General features: G+C 37.1%; 1 protein-coding gene across 1 annotated transcript in view; it reads right to left on the reverse strand.

The window, feature by feature from the left end:
- Positions 1–22,862, reverse strand: part of bsnb (bassoon (presynaptic cytomatrix protein) b) — a 93,243-nt gene that overhangs the window by 60,856 nt on the left and 9,525 nt on the right. Inside the window, exon 2 of the mRNA XM_088005646.1 lies at positions 17,365–17,755. Within this exon, the coding sequence (XP_087861772.1) occupies positions 17,365–17,755 (391 nt within the window). The remainder of the gene's footprint in view (positions 1–17,364; positions 17,756–22,862) is intronic.

Below are 22,862 nucleotides of genomic sequence, written 5' to 3' on the forward strand. Positions count from 1 at the left end.
TGTGTCAACAAGCACAGTCAATTAGAAAGTAAACAAGTAAAATGGTATGTATTTTCAAGACAAATTTCACAAAATGCTTTAACAGACAAAATAAAAACCCAAAAGCAGATTTAAAAACACAAGTTTTTAGCTGACTTTTAAAGGAAGCTACTAAGTTTTCTCTCCTCCTTTCTCGTTGACAAAGGAGGAGAGGAGAAGAAAACCATGTTTCCTTCAGTTTTCCATTTTTTATTTGGGATTATAAGCAGCCTTTGATCACAGGACCTCAAGGACCTGATGGAGATGATGGAGATGTAAGGATCTGGTAGTCCTTACATCCTTACTGTCCATACAGAGCTCTCCAAGTCAAAACCAGAATCTGGAATAGCACTCAAAAACTTAGCAAGCGCAAGTGTAGCTGCATTAGAGGAGTAAGGTGGAGTGCAGGCGCATACTGATCAGATTTCTCATATTTTCAGAGATGTACTCAATGGGCAGTGAGAACTGTGAATATTGCCAATACTGCTCTGACACACATCATCGACTTGTGTTGTCAGAGTCCAATATAACTCTTCAAGAAAATTATATTTATTGATTGCAGCGACTGCTTTAGCTGGGACAATGTGACCTGAAGCACAGCAAGAATCCTCTGAGAATGTAAAGAGCACAACATCTTGACTTAGCTTCCAAAATTTAAATACAATTAGGGGATTGTGGGAGATTCTGGAAAATGGCATTTGATCAATGCACATCCCTGCTCAACAAAACTTAGAAATTGAAGGATGAATGATGACTTGGTGCCAGATAATGTGGAAAAAGCTGAGTTGAGTCCTCGTCTTTAGAGGTCAGCACAGTTTTAGGAGCCAAAGGAGGAACTGCGCTGTAGTGTGTCGTTGCTACGATGTCACCGCTTTTTAGTGTTTGTGGGCATCAAATACACCCACATATACCATGTACATGTACAAATGTGACGCCAATTTGTTCCAATTGCTGTTCTTTAAACCCTCACACCCACATGCTGTCACTGTCTGATGTCCACACACCCTCTGTCCAGAGACTACAGCTGAAAACTATAAAGGGCAGGGAAAATTAGAGAAAACAAGCCAGAACAACAAACTCACATTTCAAGTCAGCCTTATTAGTTACTTTTTGTACCACAGTATTGCACTTATTGTTTTGTATTTGTTGCACTTTGCAAAACGAGTTATACTTGTTGAAGTTTCTCACATCACAATGACAATTATTACTGTATTTCATAGAGATTTGTGTGATGTAATCACACAGAGTAGTGTATTATTGTGAAATACCTGGCAGTCAAAATTTTTAATTCATATGAAACATATGAAAAGTGTAGTGAGCATTTGCATGCAGTTCACTTCAACATGAAACTCCTATAAACAAAATGCAGTTCTACCAAAGTCACTTAGAAGTAATGCAATTACTAAGCAGAGTTCAAATATGTGGAATTTAATCTCAATATAAATATAGAGGTTCTTTAAAGATTTCAGAGGTTTGTTAGAGAACATTAAGGAACAAAGAGTATCAAGGACAAAGCTGCAGAAACATTTAAATTGGGTTAAAAACAACATCTTACGCTCACAGTATTCAACACCATCTTTCTGTACAAAACCAAAGCTACAAAAACATGGCTGCCAAAACATGGCTGCCACCTGAACTGAAAGGCTGGGAAAGGAGAACATTAATCAGAGGAGAAGCAACTGCTAACTCTAGTAGAAGAGGCAAAGCTTTGAAATCTGAAATAATAGATATATTAAAAACTATTAGCATGAGATGTGAATACTTTTGCAAGGCGCTGTAAATCTAGTCAAACAGGAGTTTTCAAACTATAGTGACAGCATTGAAGGCTTCAGCACCTGCTCCACCTGCTATATGGTAAATATCATTAAGCTCTCAGTCAATCAGTAGGTCAGTCTGTCATTCAGTAACTTAGACAGAGCATGTCACAGGCTCAACAGGATCTAAGCCTGGCCTCCTGCCAGCCTGTACAATAAAAAGTGATGACGCCCACATGGTTGTCACTGTAAGTCAGACAACCAGAGATGGCAAACGTCAAAGTAATGTGGACGGTGAGCAAATCAGGGCGACTCCTAACTAACGCCACACTTCATCCAATCGCTGATTCAATTAAAATTTAATTTATAATGTCTTCTTTCCTTCATATTGTTTTCCAATCCTCTTTCTTTCCAAATTACAGTTTGGATAATCATATAAAGCTCAACAGGAAAAACACAAGCCGGAAAAACAAAGAGAGCAGCTGCAGGGAGGGCAAGCAGCTATTTATCAATTTCTTCATGTCTCTGTTTGCCTCCGCCTCATATCTCCATCTCATTCCTCTCTCCATCCCCTTGTTATGAGGCAGTCATGTGGATCTTTATGAAATCTGATCTGTATCAGCAGAAAACAAGCACACTGCACACTCCATCTCCTGTTCTGCTCTTCTATCAGCTCACTGAAACACCAATCATGCGCTCCTTTTGATGCCTTTAATTCTTCTTATCGGATTTTTTGTTCTATCTAGCCCCCCTTCCCCTAGCTTCAAATTTTAAGCTTATAATCATATTCATTTTTTTTTTTACCAGCTCTCATTGAAACACAGACTCCATTCAAACTCTAGCTTAGTAGACAAGAGTGTTCTCTGGAGAGATGCATGTCAAAGGTCACGAGTCAGGACATGGAGGTCGTCCTCAGCCAGAAAGATGCTTGAGTCCTTCATGAGGAACTCGCTGCTAGAACAGGAGACCCACTAACAGTTGGTTATTAAATAATAAAAACAAAAAAAAAGTATTGGCAATATGTGCAGGTATTTACAATATATATTAAGTCTGACCTTGAATATTATTTTTCTTTGAAATATTTTAATTATTTAGTCTATTACATTTCTAAATAGTGAAGTAATAATATATTTATTCTAGCAAACACAGTATATATAACTATAGTCTGAGTTCTTCTTAAGTCTTGACCAACATAATGAGTTCAATGGTAATAAATTGCAGGTTTATTACCACATAGTAACACCTATTTGAATCTATGGAGGGTAATTTTAGTAAAGTACAGTAAGAAGTAAACGAAAGCAGGGTTTAAGTTTTATTTTTCCCTAAACATCTTAAAACATTTGAATCAACACAATAAGATTTATTACATGAATGAGAACTAAAATGCATTAAATCCTAAATCAGCGATGTCCAGTTTCTATTTTTCAGGTTTACCACAGTTTTAAAGAAAATATTTAAAAGCTACTGCACTTTTATGAGCATTTTAAATGGCATGGCAAGGATACTGTGGGTTTTCTCTGGTCATGGGCAGACAGACATGGTCAAGTCAAGTCTCAGCTCACAAGTCCCTCAACTCGGTACTGACCCTGTATGTGCTTTTTCAAGGTTTTTTATGTGTAGTTTCGGAAATAGAAGATTTAATTTGACAATATGATCTTCTGTCTGACTGACTGAGACTTTTTCCTCGATCCTCTTGAGCATCGCAATAAGGTAGCAGGAGGGTTAAAAACATACAAATTTAACATGTTTATCCTTTTCAATAAATTTAATCCAATGTGTGAAAAATACTGTTAAACGCTCTGAATTACTTTAAAAGGAGGGATGCAACTGAAATGCACATTCACTGCACTAAAATATAAACAGTTAAGTTAAAAAAGACAGTAAAAATTGGTTAACTCCAATTAATTTCACATTTCTGAATGAATGAATCACTAAGTGTTTTTATTTTTGAAAAAGCATCATCGCATTAAAAAATAACACGTCAGAGGTAAATTAAGATATTACTTCGTTCTGAATCGATGAGAGTAATCCATGTGATCATCATTATGATGATACAGCAAATGTTGACAGGTTTAATGTTGAGTCAATAATAGCATGACCTGCAGTGGTTCTGGTTATTAAACCAAATGCAGGAGGAAAAGTAATATCAGTCAGAGATGTGGTCTGTGCCTCACTCACTGTAAACACACGTCCGATAGCATTATTAAACACAGACGAACCTGGAAGCTGCCATTCAGTCTTTTTACTGCCACATGCTGTTGGGGAACATTACAGATATAAAGTGACCGGAAAACCTGTCATTTCTACACAATGGCAACTCAGAGGTACATTAGTCATTTACTCAAATGATCTACACGGACCAAGTCACATTTACCCTTGATTACACGGGATAAAGATTGTTCATGAGTTAAAACCTAAAGTCTCAGTCGAGTCGTGAGTGCTTAGACACCGAGGCAGAGCTGACATATAGATGGAGGCAACTGATACTTGAGTCAGCCATCTGGGATTCGACTCTCAAATCTCAAACCTTTCGTGCATGTCGTCCCTCCTTCTCTCTCTACCTGTGAAATGAAGATCACTAGAGCTCAAAAAACCTTCACAAAAGAGTGTTTACAGCGCGAATCTGATGTCTGAACACCTTGAGCCCGTCCTACGTTTCAGACTGTGATCGCTACTTCAGTGTGAAAGACAAATAGAAACTTCTCCTCCCCATTCGGTTCCAGCAAACTGTCAGTGAGCTGTATGTGAAGAACAGGAAGTTACCTCATTGTATTAAATCATTTATATCTCACGATATGCAACACTGATGTTTTGCTCAAATTTGTGGCTCCATCAGAACCTCATTTGAGCCTATAGCTATTTTAGATTCACAGCCATACAACGTTCTCTAAGATGAAGTTACTTCCCCACCTGCTATCATTCATGTATTTGCTGACTGATGTTAAATGCAATGCAGTACATGAAAAAACATTCCAATCATCAAACTGCGTGTGATCACGATGAAGGAAGAAGCTCTGCCTAGATATCAAGGTGGGGTATCTCCCTGAAGTACATATGGCAGCTCAGCTGACTGCAGTTTCATAATCAGGATGACTGAGATGCAGTGGTTTAATCATTCTTTTCAAATTGGGCCAAAGACATTGAAATTCCTTTCACTGCTTCTCTCTCGGTCTATTTCTCTCACTCGCTCCTTTTCTTTCTCTCTGAGTTTGTCTGTCTATGCTCGATTCCAACCCGGCCAGCACTACAAGCAACTACTCAATAAATGCTGTGGCTTTACTCCTGAATGTGGCCGAAGCAGCTAATGGAGTCCATTTAAACAAACTGAGATGAATGAGAATGTTTTAGTGGATGTGTGGAAACGGCTGATGAATTTCTTTTCATTCTGCTTATTGAGAGGCTCTCAACAGGTGAGCTGGTGCAGTGTTAGCCGCAGCAGGGAGCCAAATTGTTAATAGGATGCGGGAAAGTAGTGCGTACTGACTAACATTTAATCCTGACACACGCTGCAGAATCTCAAAGTTAAAACATGTGCATTCAATGATTTTCGCTGTGATCTGTTATGCTTGTGCAGCTTTTATAATTCTGGTGTTATTGAGTTCATGGCACAAAAATCTGGGCGTTATTTAATGTAATAATTACATCAAAGCTAGAAAGCTGTAAGAGATTGAATAAATACTTTCTTCCACCTTACTTTTAGGTACATGTTACTGTGGAATTGCAAACAGGATCACCTGTGAAATAGATCTAGTTGTGATGAAATTATACTTCTCAAAAAGTAACAAAAGTAGTAACCAAACATTTTAAAAGCAGGTATGTATCGTAGGACGTGTTGGAATTGAAATGATCACATTACAGTAAATTAGTAATCAAATTATATGCCGTTTTTAGCAGTAATAAAAGGAGCTTGTCAGGCAAAATCGATCTAATAAGCATGAATAATTCCTCCATGTGCTGACGGGATCTGCTGTTTTCTGTTGTTCCTTATTGTGGAGAGAAGCTAAAGTGATAATAACAAGCTGGGACTTTAAATGCAGTGAGCTATGGAGTAATAATTAAATCAGTGTCCCAGATTTAGTCTCTGGCAGCTCTTATTGCAAAATATTTTGGTGTATGCAAATATCAGCTTGTATGCGCCTCGGCTGGATTCCTGACCCAGTTCCCACCATTTGTCAACCTAAAGTTCCAGTTAATAACTGCACCCAGAAGCGTTGTGCTGAAAAGCATCATGAAATGATTAGATAGGAATATTTCAGATAGAAAGGAAAATACAGCCTGACACTATTGTGTGAGACTGCAATACAAGCAAATGTTTACAAGTTTTCCCAGCAGAAAGCACATCGTTAACATGCACTGGAGGAAATGATGGAGTTTTACAAATAAATGGCTTTTAAGACACTTCAGTTCAGCCTCCATCCACATTCTCTGTGAAACATGATTTTTCTGGATGTGTAGGTTTTCTTATATATAGCAAAAACAGATTTAGACAGGCATTAGAAAAATATCAATTCAGATTTTCCTGATTGGGTCCTATAGCAGCGCTCAAAAGTGTAGGAGTCTTGACTTGACTTATCAATATTTGCCCACTCCAGCTACTGAAAGCTTTCCAAAACTCTATGATTGCAGGGAGATCTCTTATCTACATCCCTCTTCAAATAAACCCACTGATTTTCCATCAGATTTAGTTAGGGCAAAAAAGATTAACCTCTTGGAACATTTTTGATACAATTTTGGTATTTAATCTATTTGACTTGACATCTTTCTTCAAACACAGAGAACCTGATAAACGTATAGTAAGTTCAGATGTCCTAGAGGAATGTTTTTGGCCATTAAAGCTACCAGTCAGGAAAAAAATAACAAAAGTTCATAGAATTTAATATACAATGTGCCTCAATAAGTGGAGAAAAAAACTTGTGACAGCAGTGACACAGGATGCTTCTCTAAAATTAATGAAAAGACAATATGGAAGCTGGTCAAAGAGGCTGCCAAGAGGCCAGTAGCAACACTGAAGGAGCTGCAAGATTTTCTGCCAGGAAATAAAAAGGATTTCTGCCAAGCACTGGTTGTCTTCTCCATATGTCTGCATGAAGGATCAAGACTACATGAAAGATAAAAAAATAAAAAATAAAACTCCTTTCTTGCTAAAATCCACCCAAACTTTGTAGGATGTATTTTGTGCTATGATCTGAAAAAATGACAATATTGCATTACAATTCCAAAATGTATGTTTGACAGAAACACAACAATATTTCTGTCATTGTTGTGAAAAGAAAAAATAAAAATATGAAAGTAGTATTGTTTTTAGAGGTGACTGAAACGATGGTCAGTCAGTTTTTATCCGAAACCTGATCCTGTCCAGAAAGATGAAGGTAAATTTTATCTTCCTCCTTCACAGCGATTCCAAGAATTCTTCCAAATCTAAAAATTATATCTCCTCACCAGATACAAAATAAAGTTTTGAACAAGTAAGCTAAGATTTCTGAACTAAATTATTTCAGTAATGAATTAGTTTATCAACTATGCTGATGATTTATTGACTAATCAGATAAAAAGTATTAACACTTTTTTAATATATTTATATCAAGGGTGTGTGAACAGGTCCATGATCAAAGTATTGTACATTTTATATTTTTGTTTCCATCGTGTATTCCTGACAGCCCTCATCTGCCTATGATCACCGAGTAGCAACAGAAATTTCTTCCAGGAGTTTAAAATGTTTCAAATTTTCCACCCCTAAAACATTTATTTGCTTTCCAGCTAGATACTTGTGGCACGAAAGGGGAAAAAGTTTCAAGAACCACTATACTTTAACACCCATTAACCAAAGAAGATGGGAGAAAATAAATCTAATGAGCTTTCATAAATGTTTTCATCAACCAGTTATTTGTGCTTATATGCAAACAAAAAATAAATAAATAGGCCACGAACAGCAACAAACTGTAAGTAACAGGCAAACCGAGAAGCTCCCAGTACGAGGCATACAGCACTCTTTTGAAAAGTTTAGAAGTAATCACAAGTTGAAGTTGCAACCAAGATCAATACCATACCCAGGACGCTCACTGCCTATAAAGTTTACTTCAAGTGCACTTACAAAAAACATAACCGAGTGTTTATTCATGACACTGTGGACAACTTGCTCTCCCAAGTTAATGCTGCTGTGGAAGCTTGAGAAAATCAATTTTGAGCCTCAGGATTACAACCTCGGCAGCATTGAAATCAGTTAAAACAGCCTGGGGAAACTTACTACATACTGTATGTCCTTATGTCACAGTTTTGGCATTAGGTCCAGAATAAAAAAAAAAAAGTCAAATATTTTTAGAAGAGTGCCTATGACTCATTTCCAGAAATTGAAGTTACTTGTGAAATAAACCTCCAGAGAGATTACATCCACAACTTTAAATGTATGTTTCTGCTGTGCATTTGCCACAGGCTGCAGTCAAAGGCAATAATCAAACATTAGAAAAGAAAAAGAAATTTATTAAACTTGCACTGACACTGGCCTTTGCACCAATTGGACCAACCGTGCCTCAGCAGATAGAATAGTAGCCACACAGTTGGAAAGTTATGGGTTGAACCTCAAACTGGCTACTGATCTGTGCATCAGGATACGATTGTGTTACTGAATGTCTGGTATAAAATGTTTGAAGTGGTCATTAGTGGTCATTATGTCACCCTAAATGACAGAAAATTGGTGGGAACAACCCATGAGCACCGAGGATCAAGCCTGAACACCAGTGTTACTGTTCACTATGAAGAGAGTTAAGAAAAAAAAAATGAGAAGATGTCAAGAAAAAAAGCTCTTGCTCTAAAATTGACTAGAATCAGCAGCTGTTCACATGGACAAAGCTAAAACTGAGTTGTTTCACTACAATGACAAAAATTATGTTTGGATGAATCAAAATGAAGCTTTAAGACCTAAAGACGTTTTAATACCTACCATGTATGATGGTGTTAGCTTGATAATGAGGGCTTGCTTTGCTGTCAGTTACTGTTGCATTACATAAAGCTGGTGGAATAATTTATATGGAGTTAGGCGTCCAAGTTAAGTATTATGTTAACTCAACAGCTGGAAAATAATCCCAAACCTACATCAAAACTTGTTTTAGAATGGTTTTAACTGGCTAACATTTAGCTTCTTGACTGTCGAAGAAGCTAATTGTTAGGCCTGTATTTTGAAATCCTACAGGACTCTTTCAAAATAGGTCTGTAGGATTTATATTTAATTTACTATAATACTTAAGTAAAAAAAAAAACTCTTTTATTAGGTTTCTCCGTGCCTATATATTAAGAATCAGGAATCCCCTTATCCCAAGCACAAAAATGGCTTAGCCGCTGACACAACTTCTGACTTTGAGTTTATTAAGTCCACACCGTAAAATTATTTAAAATACTTGGTGCACTACAGCTCCAATCTGTTTTTCTGCTTTGGCTCAGAGAACTGGCCCATCGCTTTGATATAAAGAAACCGCTCCGCTACAGTCACCGGAGGAACATGCCGTGGTTCGCTCTCCAATCCTCTGTCACCTGCAGCTGGACCTGTCTCATCTCTGTGTCTTCTGCTCTACTGGTGCTGACAAGCTCAGCAGCTTCTGTCAGAGACCTGTGTATTTTTACCAGTGGAAGTTATAATTATAGCAGGTCCGATTGGCTACGTTTGAACGCTGGCAAACATTAGTTCTGCTGTTTTGTAACTTGCGCTAGAGTGACGTTTCTACCAGGTGCGTCATCACTGCTGCATACAGGATTTGACTAGAAGTGAGAAGCTGTGGAAGAAATGAAGATGCAGCTGTGAACCTTTTAGCTGCTAAAGCAAGGTTTGGTCCATGCTTTTTAGGTTTTAAATCTAAACATCGAACACAGGAGACTAAAATATTAATAACTTACACCACACAGTCTGTATGGAAAGCAAAGAGTGCCACAATTCTACACATAAAAAGGCTTTATTTGTAGAATAAAGTAACTTTTAAGAAATGTGAAAATTGGAATATAAAGGGAGCTGTAAGCATCAAATAAATTAAACTGTGTTTATCTTAAATATTCTCTTATTTTTCTTCACAAATTACAAAGCACAATTACTCAGCAAGTCAAACACTAATATAGAAAAGGATGTAATAGTAAATTGGTTCATGATGAACTGTAGCATAAGAATCAAAATTAAATTAAAAAAGTAACATTTTTATGTATGATTTTAATATCTAATTTTAATTTAATTTAATTTAAATAAAGTGAACTATTTAAGATATAGTGAAAAAAAAATTATATCTGTCCTGTAAATTGTATATGTGTTGCTGATCCAACACATATAAAGTCAAGTATATCTGGATAAAGTCAAGTTCTCCAGAGTCATTATTTGATTATATTTCATTTTCCACCAGTATTAGATACTGCGAGTAAGGACTCTTGCAAAACAAATACAAGTAATATAATTCAGACTATATAGAGTGCAAACTGTTAATCCCGACAGCATGTATTGAACAGTGTGGTATGAAAGCTGCTTTGTTGAGCAGAAAGTTAAAAGATTAAATACCTCTATGTGCAAATATGTTATGAAAAAGTTCAATGTCAATTAAAAGTTGTTGACTTCAAAATGAATTAGTGCTTTCAGAAGGCTGGCATTCAGTGCTTGAATCTGACCCAATATGAATAGAGGTTATCTTGAATCTGCATTTGAAAAGAGACTACTTCGCCTGCTGTCTGCTGCAAGTTAAACACTGACAACTAATTACTCTCCATGGACACTTTCAAAAACAAAACCTTTTATGGAGACATTATGATAAGTCTTTGCCTGTCCTATGAATGCTCCCCTTATTCTCCATGTGTGTATTTAGAAAGTCTTTTAATGTGAAAAAAGTCAGGCCTTTTAATAATAGAAATAACTGGAAAAGGTGTTAAAATATTGTGGAAATCTACAGGAAATTGCAGGGATACATTTGCCAGTTCATCAATGAGTCGTCCAGTGTAAGGGGATACGCTTTAGCAATTTTTACTGTCTTCATATGCAGTAAGTCTGACATGTCTTCACCATGCCTGCGCAACATCAGTTTCAACCTTGCTCCAGACAAACTATTCTGACATCTGCAGCTTTAAATCCAAGCAATGTGCTGCTGCCCGCTTTTATCACAAGATGACTTTATCTGCCTCCGTTCTCTTTAATAGGTGGATAAAAAGACCTTGCCTGGAAGCTATACATAAATGGGTGTGTGTAAGTGGAATAAAAGACATTCTTTGCCCTCTAACTTCATCACTGATCATTTTAAACATTGATAAAGCTGAGCTCACAGTGCAATAGTTAAGCTTAACTTTTATACTTTATACTTTTCATGATCATATCAGAGCACCTCGAGGTTATAAAATAAGACTTTTAGCTGTTCTGAGACAAGAGATAAAATGTCTTGAAGGGTGCAATCAGTAAAAACAAGGGGTAACATAAATACTTAAGTGCCCACCATAATTACTGGCACCCAAAGTGAAAAATGCATCGAGCCTTTATAATGAAATATTCATTTATTGCAGTAGCATAAACTGAGTAAAATATTGCCTGCAGTTCTTGACTAGTCAACTTTAGAGATATTTTTGTACTATCCCTGTGATTCTCATTGCCTACGATGGCATGTTTGATTCTAATCCAGCTGGATTTTTAATTATTGCCCTGAATATCGATATGTTCAAGTTCAGGCAAGTAGCTGTTTTTGTACAAGAGTCAACACCAAATCTGCCTCACTTTAATAGCAAGTTCTCCTGTGTTTCCCATTTCTGAGGAGATCCTGAGAGAAACGGTGTCTGTGTCACATCATCTTAATGAAGCAGGGAAACAGAAGGTACAAATCAAAAGTTCCTAATTACTCTAATCAACTTGTAACATTAAATTAAACATTTTAAGAAATGCTGTGGCTACATTTGTTTTGCACAAGTTACAATAATTATTACTCGTTTTGTAACTATTTTTCCCACTAAATAGACGTACTGAAATCACATCACAATTTTTAGCACAAAACTGTGCCACTACAAGAAAAGGTTAATTTATTTTAAGGCTTCATGTATATTTAAAATGAAGAGGTGTAAACAGATATAAAGGTACACACGTGCTATGCTATCTAATAGAAATCTGTTTAACACTTGTTTTGTTGGTAGTATCAACCTTTATTTTAGTGATATATTTTAAACCAGCAAAGTTGATTCTGTCATGCAGTTTCTTAAAAAAAAAGAAAAGAAAAAAAGGATGAAGAAAAAACATGGATGATCTTAACTCATATTTTGTGTCTAAACACATTGCAGGGTTGGTGTTTATCCAGGACATTCCAGGAAGTATAAAAGAAATAATTATTTTTGCTTTATTTAAATGTGATTAATACTCCTGCCACTTGAATTATTGTGTGCAGAAAAGTAGAACCAGTGGGCCTATGTGTTTGTTAAAAACAACTCTCAGCTTGTTGGATTGTTGGGTAAAAAAAAAAAAAAGAATAAAAAGACCTCCAAGGTCTTCTTCAGATTTTGAAATTGAACTATCGAAATTTTGCCAGTTTATGTTTTAAAATTCCTGTGGTTTGTGAGTGTCACCGGCTCCTTTACAGAGAAGCAGTTTGCTCCGTGCAAAAATTATTTGTTTTATTTATTTGCACATTTTGTATTTTCTATTCTTCCCAGGTGCTGAATCGTTGTACAGTTGCTCTGCCGTGTTATAAACACTGCAGCTATTATGGTTAATTTATGATGATGGTTTTCTCTCCTGTTCCATCTCCTCCTGCTGCTACACAGCTTTTTCACACTGCTCTCTCCTTTCAGCTGTGGCTTCTCAGGACCAGGCCATTGCTGCAGACAGAAGGAGGGTAGGTTCTATAAATAGAAATTGGACCAATTATAAAGCAGATGTTCTCCTGTATGGTGGTGGGAGAACGGTGTCTGGGGAGTGTCTGTGGTATTTTCACTATCTCTCACTGTGTGCTCTTGTTCTCTGTTGTTTGAAGGCTGTCTTCAGACGACCTCGTCTCTCTGAATCTCTAGCTGCTCTTCCCCAACATCACTGGTTTCTCAACTCCTTCGTAACTACTCTTTTTTTTTTTTTTTTTTGAAGCGCGGAGCATATTCATTTCTTTACCCAGTTATCTCCTGCAGAAGATTATCACATGTGAACAGAAGTCAACTGCATGATTGCTTGCAGGTCTCAATTGTCAGACTAAATCTGTAAATAAAACAGTTCCTTTCAGCCTGACTGACAGCCCTGTAACACACTGTGGCACATGACATCCATTTGTTGCTTGCTGTTTACATCTGAACTGCATTCCCGTCATTAAGTTGCTTGACACAACACTGACTTATATTTCAAGAACAGTCTTTGTGTCCCAAGTCGCTCTGCGTAAACAAGGCTAGCCCTTAATATTTTAAATGAGGACATATTGTACTAAATGTTTTAAGTAAATCATTAAAATCTTTTGCTTAATACAGAGACAGGTGGAAAAATATTGTGTTTGTGGTAAAAAAAAAAAATCCACTTTATCTCAGCAGTTACTAGGTAAGGTTGCAAGAAATGCAACAGAAAAGATTACATGGCAGAGATGCAAACCAGGGAAATAGTTTTCCAGCAGTTCTATCATCCCATCAAATACTAGCCACTTTTCTGAGATTTTTTTTATGTACATTATTCGGCTTCTTTGACTTTTTTTATTTTTATGTTTGTGCTTCTTCTGAATGGAAGACGAAAGATTTTTCAACTGATTTTTGAGATGTGTATAAATAATTTTTATCATGTCATTTTCTAAAACAATTTAAATGAAGAAGGAAAAGCTTTGATTAATTGGTACACTCTTCTTAGAATTGTACAATCTTTTTAAAGATGTCTGTCATTTCCTATCGGAAACAAACTTCTGGACTGAGTGATATGAATAATTTGACCTTTACTGTAGCTTTTAATTACCGTGTTTTTCATCAATTCTTGAACACCTTTAGATCTGAGGTTGGCATGTTGCTTTTTAAGATCTGTTAACCTTGTTTTTAAGTTATTTATTGCTTTTAGAGCTCTTCCAGTGAACAGGGTTTGATTTGGGTTGGAAGGTGAACTTGGTTTCCAAAAATATGATTAATGAAATGTTTTATAAATATTAGATCACTACTGTTTTCCAACATTGCTTTCAATATATTTTCTAAATTCGTATTTGAAATCATAAATTCAAAATTAAATTCTGTTGATATCAGTAATACGAAAATAGAAGCAATAAATCTATAATCAATCTGTAACAAATTCTACTCTTACTGCTGTAATCTGGAAGAGGTAATTTGGCTTGAGCAAAGCATTTGTTAACAAACAGACCTCTTACAAAGCAAGACATGATCTCTGACTAAACATGTCAACAAGTGAGTAATCCTGGCATGAGTAAATGCTGCAGATGTCCTTGAAAGTCCAGAGAGAATGTGCATTTTATTATGTGTAATGCAAACTTCCATTTTGTACATAGTGATAAGGAACATAAAATCTAGAATGTAACTTTTAGAGTTAAGGGCTTGATTTCCAGACGGGGAAGTCTAATGGCCCAAGTTTTTGCACGTCGTCCATATCAGAAACCATTCCTGCTTTAGCAATTAAAATAGGCCTGGTAGAAGCACCAAGCAAAAGATCCTGAAAAAAAAAATACAACCTATCAAGAGCTGATAACCCAGAAGAGATGCTATGATGCTGTAGATGACCTAGCCAAGTCAGAAACTGTAGACTGGACGGAGACGATTATTAGAGATCAGCACATGAATGAATGAATCACTCAATCTATTAGTCAATCAAATTAATTTGCAAAGTACATTTCCGCACTTAAATAGACTAGAATGTTGTAAATCAAGAAAAAAAAAAATCCATGTCTTCAGAAGAGACACCCTCAAATTACCTCAAAGTATCCTGAAGAAGATTATAAATACTGGGCCTGAATTTATTTTTAAGACTTTATTAAATTTTACTAGGGCTGCCAGTAAAAGTGATGGAGCTGTACGTCCATCTTCTATAAAAGCTTGATAGGATTTTAGGAATACTTGGTGCTGCTCCTGTGAAGGCAGCTCAGTATATTTCCCCTGCCATTAACAATCATTGAAGTCCATCTAAGCATTTATTTTAATGAACAGGTAGCTGAGAAAGCCTTTTGCGTTGATCCTAAAATAAATCACATTGCTAATATGAATTAGGCCATTCCACAGTGTTACTGTGAATCAAGTGTGGCTGTGTCATCTGTCATAAAGTTTCACATCAACTTCAATGAGTCATGTGGCAGAACTGCAATAATGCAACGTTAGTTAAGCTGGCCTACAGGCTACAAGAGGAGCCGCAGGCTTATTATGCACTGGGTTATCGAGAGTAAATGCTTATTTTTTTGTACAAATGCAGCGCCGATGTACGTATACTGGGTAATGGCTGTGTTTTTAGGCTTGGGTGCCTCCATGCATGAGGGTAGCATAACTCTGGAGGCTTCCATTGTTAGAGGAAAAGAAAAGAAAGGCGTAGGAATCGGAAGGACAAGAAAAAAAACCTCGTGTACCAAAGCGGAGACAGATAGCGGAGAACGGATCGTGGCAGGGAGTGAAGGAGAGCGAGGGAGTAAAGAGAACAGCGGAGGCGGGTACTTTTCAGCTCAGCCTCAGTGAGCTGGACAGATGCTGACAGGAAGAGAGACGTTGAGGGAAAGCGCTCTGCCTCCGGAGACCTGAAGATTTACCCCCATAACCTAGTTAACATGGACTGAGCTTCGGCTTTTCTGCAGCCTATCTAAAACACGCCTTATCGCTTAGAAGGGAAATTGATTATGGGCAGATCAACGTGATGGTGTTTATCGAGGATGATGATGAGTCAAACTGCGATTAACAGTGATGGTGGCTGGCTTGGATAGTCGAGCTGAAAAGGTCATCAGGAGCAGGCAGAGATTTTTTCTTTTCTGTATGGTTGTATTTCATAAATTTATGATCAACTGATGAAGGATTGTACTCTTAGATTACATTATATGTTTTTTCTATGCTATGTGGATGAATGCATTATAAGTTAGTATTTGTTATATAAATATTTGATCTATATTTCAATCGGGCAAACTAAGCTAAAATGAACTAAGCTAAAATCTTCTTGACTCCAAACGATTTACTTGTTGAAAGTCACAAAGATCTTGAGCATAATTTGTCCTAATCAGATTCGTATACTTTCACTCTATGACAGATTGTTTTCCACAAAACACACTTCCCTTTCTTCACATGTACAACAACATACATGGCAAGATAAAAAGTACAAAGTTTGGAAATAGTCACCAAAATTATCTTCTTCTCTAAATGCATTGATATCTACATTAACAGTATCAATTAAAAGTTTAATATTGACTAAAATTGTGACAATTAAGGCTGAGGTTGGATGAAGTTCATCTTGCCACCCCACGCAGTGAAGAGGATAATAAGTGAGGTAAAAAATTATGTTTGAATCTCACTGGTAAGAGACTTGCAGCAATGTTTTGTGTGTGAGATTCTGCTACTGTAACAAAAAATTAATCTAATTTGAGACTTTCCACCTATTTTTAAATGTGGACAGTGCCATACATCACTAAACATATACTGTCAAGATTAAATTACAAGAATATCTTATATTGTTTTAATTAATTCTGCAACCTGATTAATTAAGCTTGTGTTTTTCTCCCTCAAATTCTGTTACTCGCTGGTTTCTGTCCACAAACACATTTTATGACTTGCAAATTACATCCAACAGATTTAAAAAAATCAAGACAAATTGTTGTTAGAACCAAAGGTTCACAGCTCTCAGTCAGCATGTAACTGATCTCTCATGTTCCCTCCTGTTCAGCTGCTGCATTACAGACTGTGAAGCAGTCAAAGCCAACTCAGCAACAATAGTCATCATCAAAGCTGCTCTTCATCGGCGATTAGAAAAATCTTTCCACAGAATGAAAATTTAATTAGAATGTTTTAAACAAAATTGTCACGCATTTAGTATACTGATACTGATATAATACTTGAAGTGTATAATAAACAAACACACCAAGATGCAAGATGTTTTTACCAAACAGAAATAATTGTTGTCAGATTGTCAAACAATCTCTGATCCCTTCAAACATTCAACAGTACCAAGAATGTCCTGTAATTCAATTAATCAAGGACAGGTTTTTATTTTACATTTTTAAATCTGAAAATTACAAGCCAAGCAATAAAAAGTCAACTTGATATTACTATTCTTTATAGCAATATTTCCCATGTGAATGCACAATGACACACAGTCAGCATTTTTTGTTGCTCATAACTAAGTTACATCACTATCACATATATTAAAATCCCTATTAAAGGTATTTTAATAGTAGACATTTATCTCAATGTTATGATTTTTACAAATATCTTATGGGGGTTTTGTTCACATTTTTTATGTATTAAATTGTAATTAATATATTCTAGTGGTATGTTTTTGATGAAATGGTATTTTGACTCGTTTTGATTCTTTTTTCAATTTTATCCTGTTGTTTGCAACCCTTATCTTCCACTATGAATAAAGATTGTCAAATAAAAATATCTTATGTCAAACAATCAACAATAAAACAAGCTTCTTTTTTTTAAAATGCCATAACTGAGCACTGCCTACCTCTGTGAGGTGAGGGTTGGGGTTGAAGCCGCACTGGTTGCACACCATGGAGCGGCACTGTGTGCAGGTGTTGAAGTTGGGCTTGTCGTCCCCAGTGCCCATCAGGTCGGTGGTTTTGCAGACAGGACACAGCTTGCTGCTGGGCATCGGAGCAATTTGAGGCACAGAATAAGGGGAGGTGGGGACGCTCCCACGGTCCGGGGACACAGAAGGGGACCTTCCGGTTCTGCCGCCCCCCAAGTCAACCTGCAGATTCTTCCTGGCTGCATGTCCCTGACCCTGGCCTCCTTGAGGCGCAGCATGCTGACTGGCATCATGGGAGGCCAACCTGTCGCCTGGCCCATGGGTGCTCTGCGCTCCTGCTTTAGGCCCGGGGTCTGATAGAGGTGGCCTGGAAGGGAGGGAGGAAAAGAAGGCGTACAATAAGTTAGATAATTAATTTGAGTCATGATTTTAATGTTTTACTCCTGCAAAACTGGCAATACTTCTCTCAGGGGGCAAAATAGTTTCTTCACACTTAATATTACAATTTCGGCTAAAGGGAGAAATTTTTACTTTTTCATCCTGAATATTTCATTAGGAAGCTCATATTGATTAAAATTTTCTAAAGATTATTCCAGAGCTGTTCTGTCAAACGACTATTTCCCAGCACTGATAATTAATCTTTATCTCATTTGCTCTGTAGTATGCTGTTGTGTAGCTGACAAACAATCAATAATGGGGTGATACTTGCATTATTTATTAGATATTTTACTACTTACACTGTCATTTATTTTATTAGCAGCAGCAAATGTAACGCAGTTCAAGTAAAATGCATGCAGCCACCTTATATCTGACAAACAATACCCAATTTAATTTAAGAGTATTAGATCTTTAAATACAGAAAAACATATCAATGTCAAACAGAAATCTCTCCAGAACCAAGGAAGACAGTAACTAGCATTTTCTTATTAATTTGCCCTGAATGATCTGGAATATGTTTTTAATCCACCACTAAGCCTTAGATCTCATTTTATTATTGAGTCCATACAAAAAAGGTTTATATGCAATATAGTTAAATAATTGTAAGAACCTCAAAGTCAGTAAATCATACAAAAATCCCTGAAAGCTAAAACTGAAATGTGACATCTGCTTCATATAATTCAGAATAAATTAACCAAAGTCAATAAAAGAAACATGACTGGAGCACATGGAAAGTGACTCATGGAGTAATTGTGAATTTTAAGTCACGCTGCAGTGTGGCACGCTTGCAACAAAGCAGGTCCTTAACTTCAGTTCCTGACAAGCAGTACAGTCTTTTTGTAAAATCTGCCACTCACTGCTAAAACTGTCGACATATAGGCTTAAAAAAAAAAACCTTATTAACCCATTTTATTTTACTAAACATCCAATTTTGGACCACATATTTCCACATTTTAGCGGAGACACTTCTGGACAGGTTGGACATATCTTCAAACCAAAATGATCGCTTGTTAATTAGGCTTGCAGTAGCAATCACTGTGCACCATAACCACGCATATCTTCCTAGGGTGAGTGAGGGACAGATTGAGGAGGCCGATGAGAGAAGAATGAAGGAGTGGTGACAGTTATTATGGGAAAGAAGAAATTAGTGATTGAGGGGGATGATGGGCATAATTACATGACGAATAAGTGAAGAAAAACTATTTCTGTTCTATACTTTTAAAATCTGTACAGCAATACACGGAAGATAGCTTAAAAACAATGAAGTGCTTTTATTATTTGAATAGTCAGGATTTTATGTTTGTATTTAAATACTTCTATAAGTATATTAAAGCATGCATTAAGATTTTATTACACCTATTTTAACACGTTTCACTAGACAGTAACTGTTGTTAACCAACACGTCCAGTGATACACAGTGCTGGGTTAGCATGAAGAACAAGAGACAAGATTTTAGAAATATTTTCTGGAAAAGGAAGAATCACCTCTTATTGTTTTCAAAAAATAGAGTCAACAGGATTTTAATTTATCCTTAATCAGTGTAGAATAATTCAAATGAGGTTTCAGTCGTCAATTTTCTGCAGTTTCTAACCTCGTCTGAGACTGAAGAAACATCCCAGGAAGCCCCAATGCAGATGCCAGCATCAATGTCAGAAGAAGCAAACATTTAACCTGTCGGTGTGTTGTCAAAAAGCTTATAAATGATTCATGTCCTGTCACAAGTCTCCCCGAAATGCTGACAAATTATTTAGAAGTGGTCAAGACTTATTAAGCCAAGAGTTTAAAGGCAGCCTGATGAGGAGTCTTTGTCTTAGCTGACTCTCATTAACACAATAGGAAAGATAAAAAATGATCTCTATGGTCAGAGCTCTGTAGTTTCAGATCAGTTGACCAAGGAACATGCTTCCAGTATGAATAATCTTTTGAGGATGCAAAAGGATGTCTCCTTGGAAGACATGGTTGTTTGTGGTTTGTTCTAATGATTGTAATCAGGCCAAGTCATTTGCTAACATCTTGGCAGTAGTTCTGGATTAATTAGAGACATCTCGCACTAGTTTTCTTGAAGGGTCTTTGAAATCTTTCACTTGGTAGCTCCAGCAGTCTGGTTCTGTGCTGTGTGGTTCTCTTTAAACTCCAGTCCAGCTCTTAGTACTTAGATATAATTTTTTTAATCATTCTCCTGCTTTGTGAGAATCCGCAGTTATTTTCTCTGTTTTTGTCAGAGAGTTTTCCCAACTAACACCTAGGATTTTAACTGTATTTTTTAAACTGTGTGTAAATTAAGAGAAAAACATGTTTACTGTCCAAGGGCTAAGACTACTGACAACTCTTTTTTTTTTTCTTTGATTTTGTGGAATAATTTCAATTTTGAGTGCAGAGTAAGAAACGTTAGAATCGATTAGAAGCAGGACATTTGAAAAAGCTAAATCCTTCATTTATTATAGGTGTTTCTAAGCTGAGACAAAAAAAGTGTAACTGTTTTAAACTTTCGTTTTCACACCCACTCAGACCTTTAGGCGTTAGAGCAGACACTGAAATATGAGCAGCGAATTTCCACTGTCATAACAACTTATACCTTGCTTTGTCAAGCCCGTCGTCTTCAAAGACGGTCCCAGCAGCAGCTCGACATCCAAAGCAAAGCGAGAGTGAAACTAAAGGGAGGACTAAAAGAGCTGAAGTACATAAAATGTTAACCATTGTGAGTCATTTCGAAATGGGCTGAGCTGCTGCATAACTTCAACCTTGGTCAACTCTCCACAGGAGTCCAGATTTCACCGCAGTGAGCTCATCTGCACTGTTAGTCTGCTACATCTGAAAATCAACACAAGTGTTCACAGTCCATGGCCAACGTCTCTCTTCAGTCTCATCAGTTATGCACTCTGTACTTAAGGTGTAAGTATAAATATTATGCGCCTGCTGTTCTCACAAAGCACCAGGTAGTTTCACTTGAAAAACCTCCCCTTGAGCAGCTCAGACATCAAGTCTCCAATGATTTATACAAAGCCTGAGGCTTTACTTAATGAGAGCAACAAAGAGAAAGTGGAAGACACCTTTTCATAAGATTCCTTTAGATACAGGCAAACAGGAGTCTACTGAGAACAACTTGCAGACACTTTGTCTAAGGCACAACAAATTGTTCGCATTATCGCAAAACGAGTAGAGAGTCATTTATACAACGACAGCTCATCGTAATGGGAAGACCGAGTAAAACCTCTCATTGTAAAGCAACAGAGAGATGCTTCCACCCTTCACTGTGGCAGCAGTGCATTTAACAAGATCACGCTGTCATCTAAATTAAACTCATTAGCATCACACCTGCGGGGCAACATGAATCTTTAAAAGGAGTTCAACATTTTGGGGGAATACGTTCCATCGGTCCCAGGAGTCAGACGAGAACCATTTACACCACTCTCCTATTTGAACAGCAATAAGGGGAACTAGTCATGCATAACTGAACGGGTCAACTGTGGAGAATGGTCCCCACTGCACCGATCAACTATTGATTTTTAGAGTATCTTGCAAAAGTAATTTAACAAGTCTGACACCGACACCTCTAAATAAAATCTGAAACTAATTAGAATTTATCTAATTAGTAAAAGGAGTCCATCTGTGTGTAATTTAATCTCAGTATATATACAGCTGTTTTACTGTTCCCTCAGGAGCTCTTTAGAGAGGGTTAGTGTACAAAGTACACCGATTCAATATAGTCCATTATCCAAAAATATGCACTCCACAAATCTGACAAGAAAACAAAAGTTTCACTGTTCAAAGAAACCCAGAAGGAATTTCATTTAAAGTTTACAATAAGTCAAGCTGGGGATACAGCAAGCTCTGGTCAGATGAGACTGAAATGTTACTTCCTGGCTTACAAAACAGAATATGAAGATACTGCATACTGTACCCTGAACACATCAGGGCTGTTGTAAACGAATATTTTAGTAATCGAGTAATCTATCGATTATTCTTACGATTAATCGAGTAATCGGATAAAAAAAATTTCTAAAATGAAATATTGGTAAATCTGGCATAATACCGGTGTTACTATCAGATATCAATGTCAGTCCAATTTTTCATATTTGAGCATCCCTAACAGTTGCTTTTTGTAGTTTAGAAAACTAACCTGTAACAATAATAGCTCACTTTCTAAGTTAACCAGAAGAAAAGTTATAGAAAAATCTGAAATTCTATTGAATTTAATAACAAAGAGGCAGGCTCATAAATATGCTTATAAAAAATGTCTACAATCCAGCTTTTAGTTTATGTATTCATCTTCAGTGAGTTTAATAGATTAATTAAACTCACCTTGCCACCTAACCTGTCACGCTTTGGGTTTGAAAATACGGGAAATGCCGCCTGGAGTGGGAGGAGAGGGCGAATGAACGAACGTAAGATGGGGTGGAGGGGAGGAAATAGACCAGCGGACTGACGAACCGTTAGACCGGGGGACGAACACGGGGGGAAGCAATACGGGATATTTACGACACCTTCACTGGTCACACTCAGAAACTCATCTACCAGCCATGTACGATGCGCTCCGCCACCCGTTTCTTCAGACCGGGATATGAAATTTATTGTGCGGTTCGTCGGTAAAGCTACACGGTAAGCATCAGCTACTCAGCCGCCCGCCCTGTTCAGGCTATCCGCTCACCTCAGCGCTCTTCCCGCCGTTCGCTTTCAACCAGCAGCCCCGGAGGAGAAATGCTGCCGTACTCCAGGCATTCCCCAGTCATTTTAAGGATGCTTATTGGTTCCCCAAAAACGATAAAAAGTCGGGCATTATCATCAATCAATAAAATCCCCACGGGCCAATCTTGAAGATTGGACTTTATGCCGCTGAGACTTAGCTTTTGTCAACAACTCAGAGGCGGAAGTGAGAGCTCCGCGCAACGCAAATGAAGTCCCCCGGAACACGGTGCGCTAACTAATAAAACATAAATTAACGAAGCTTCGAGGCAGGTAAATTTTCCTCGAGGAATTTTAGTAATCGAGGTACTCGAATCATTCGAGGAATCGTTTCAGCCCTACACATCAACCCC

Source organism: Poecilia mexicana, unplaced genomic scaffold, assembly GCF_051168715.1.
Source record: "Poecilia mexicana isolate PSO_F unplaced genomic scaffold, ASM5116871v1 scaffold_5, whole genome shotgun sequence".
Lineage (NCBI taxonomy): Eukaryota > Metazoa > Chordata > Actinopteri > Cyprinodontiformes > Poeciliidae > Poecilia > Poecilia mexicana.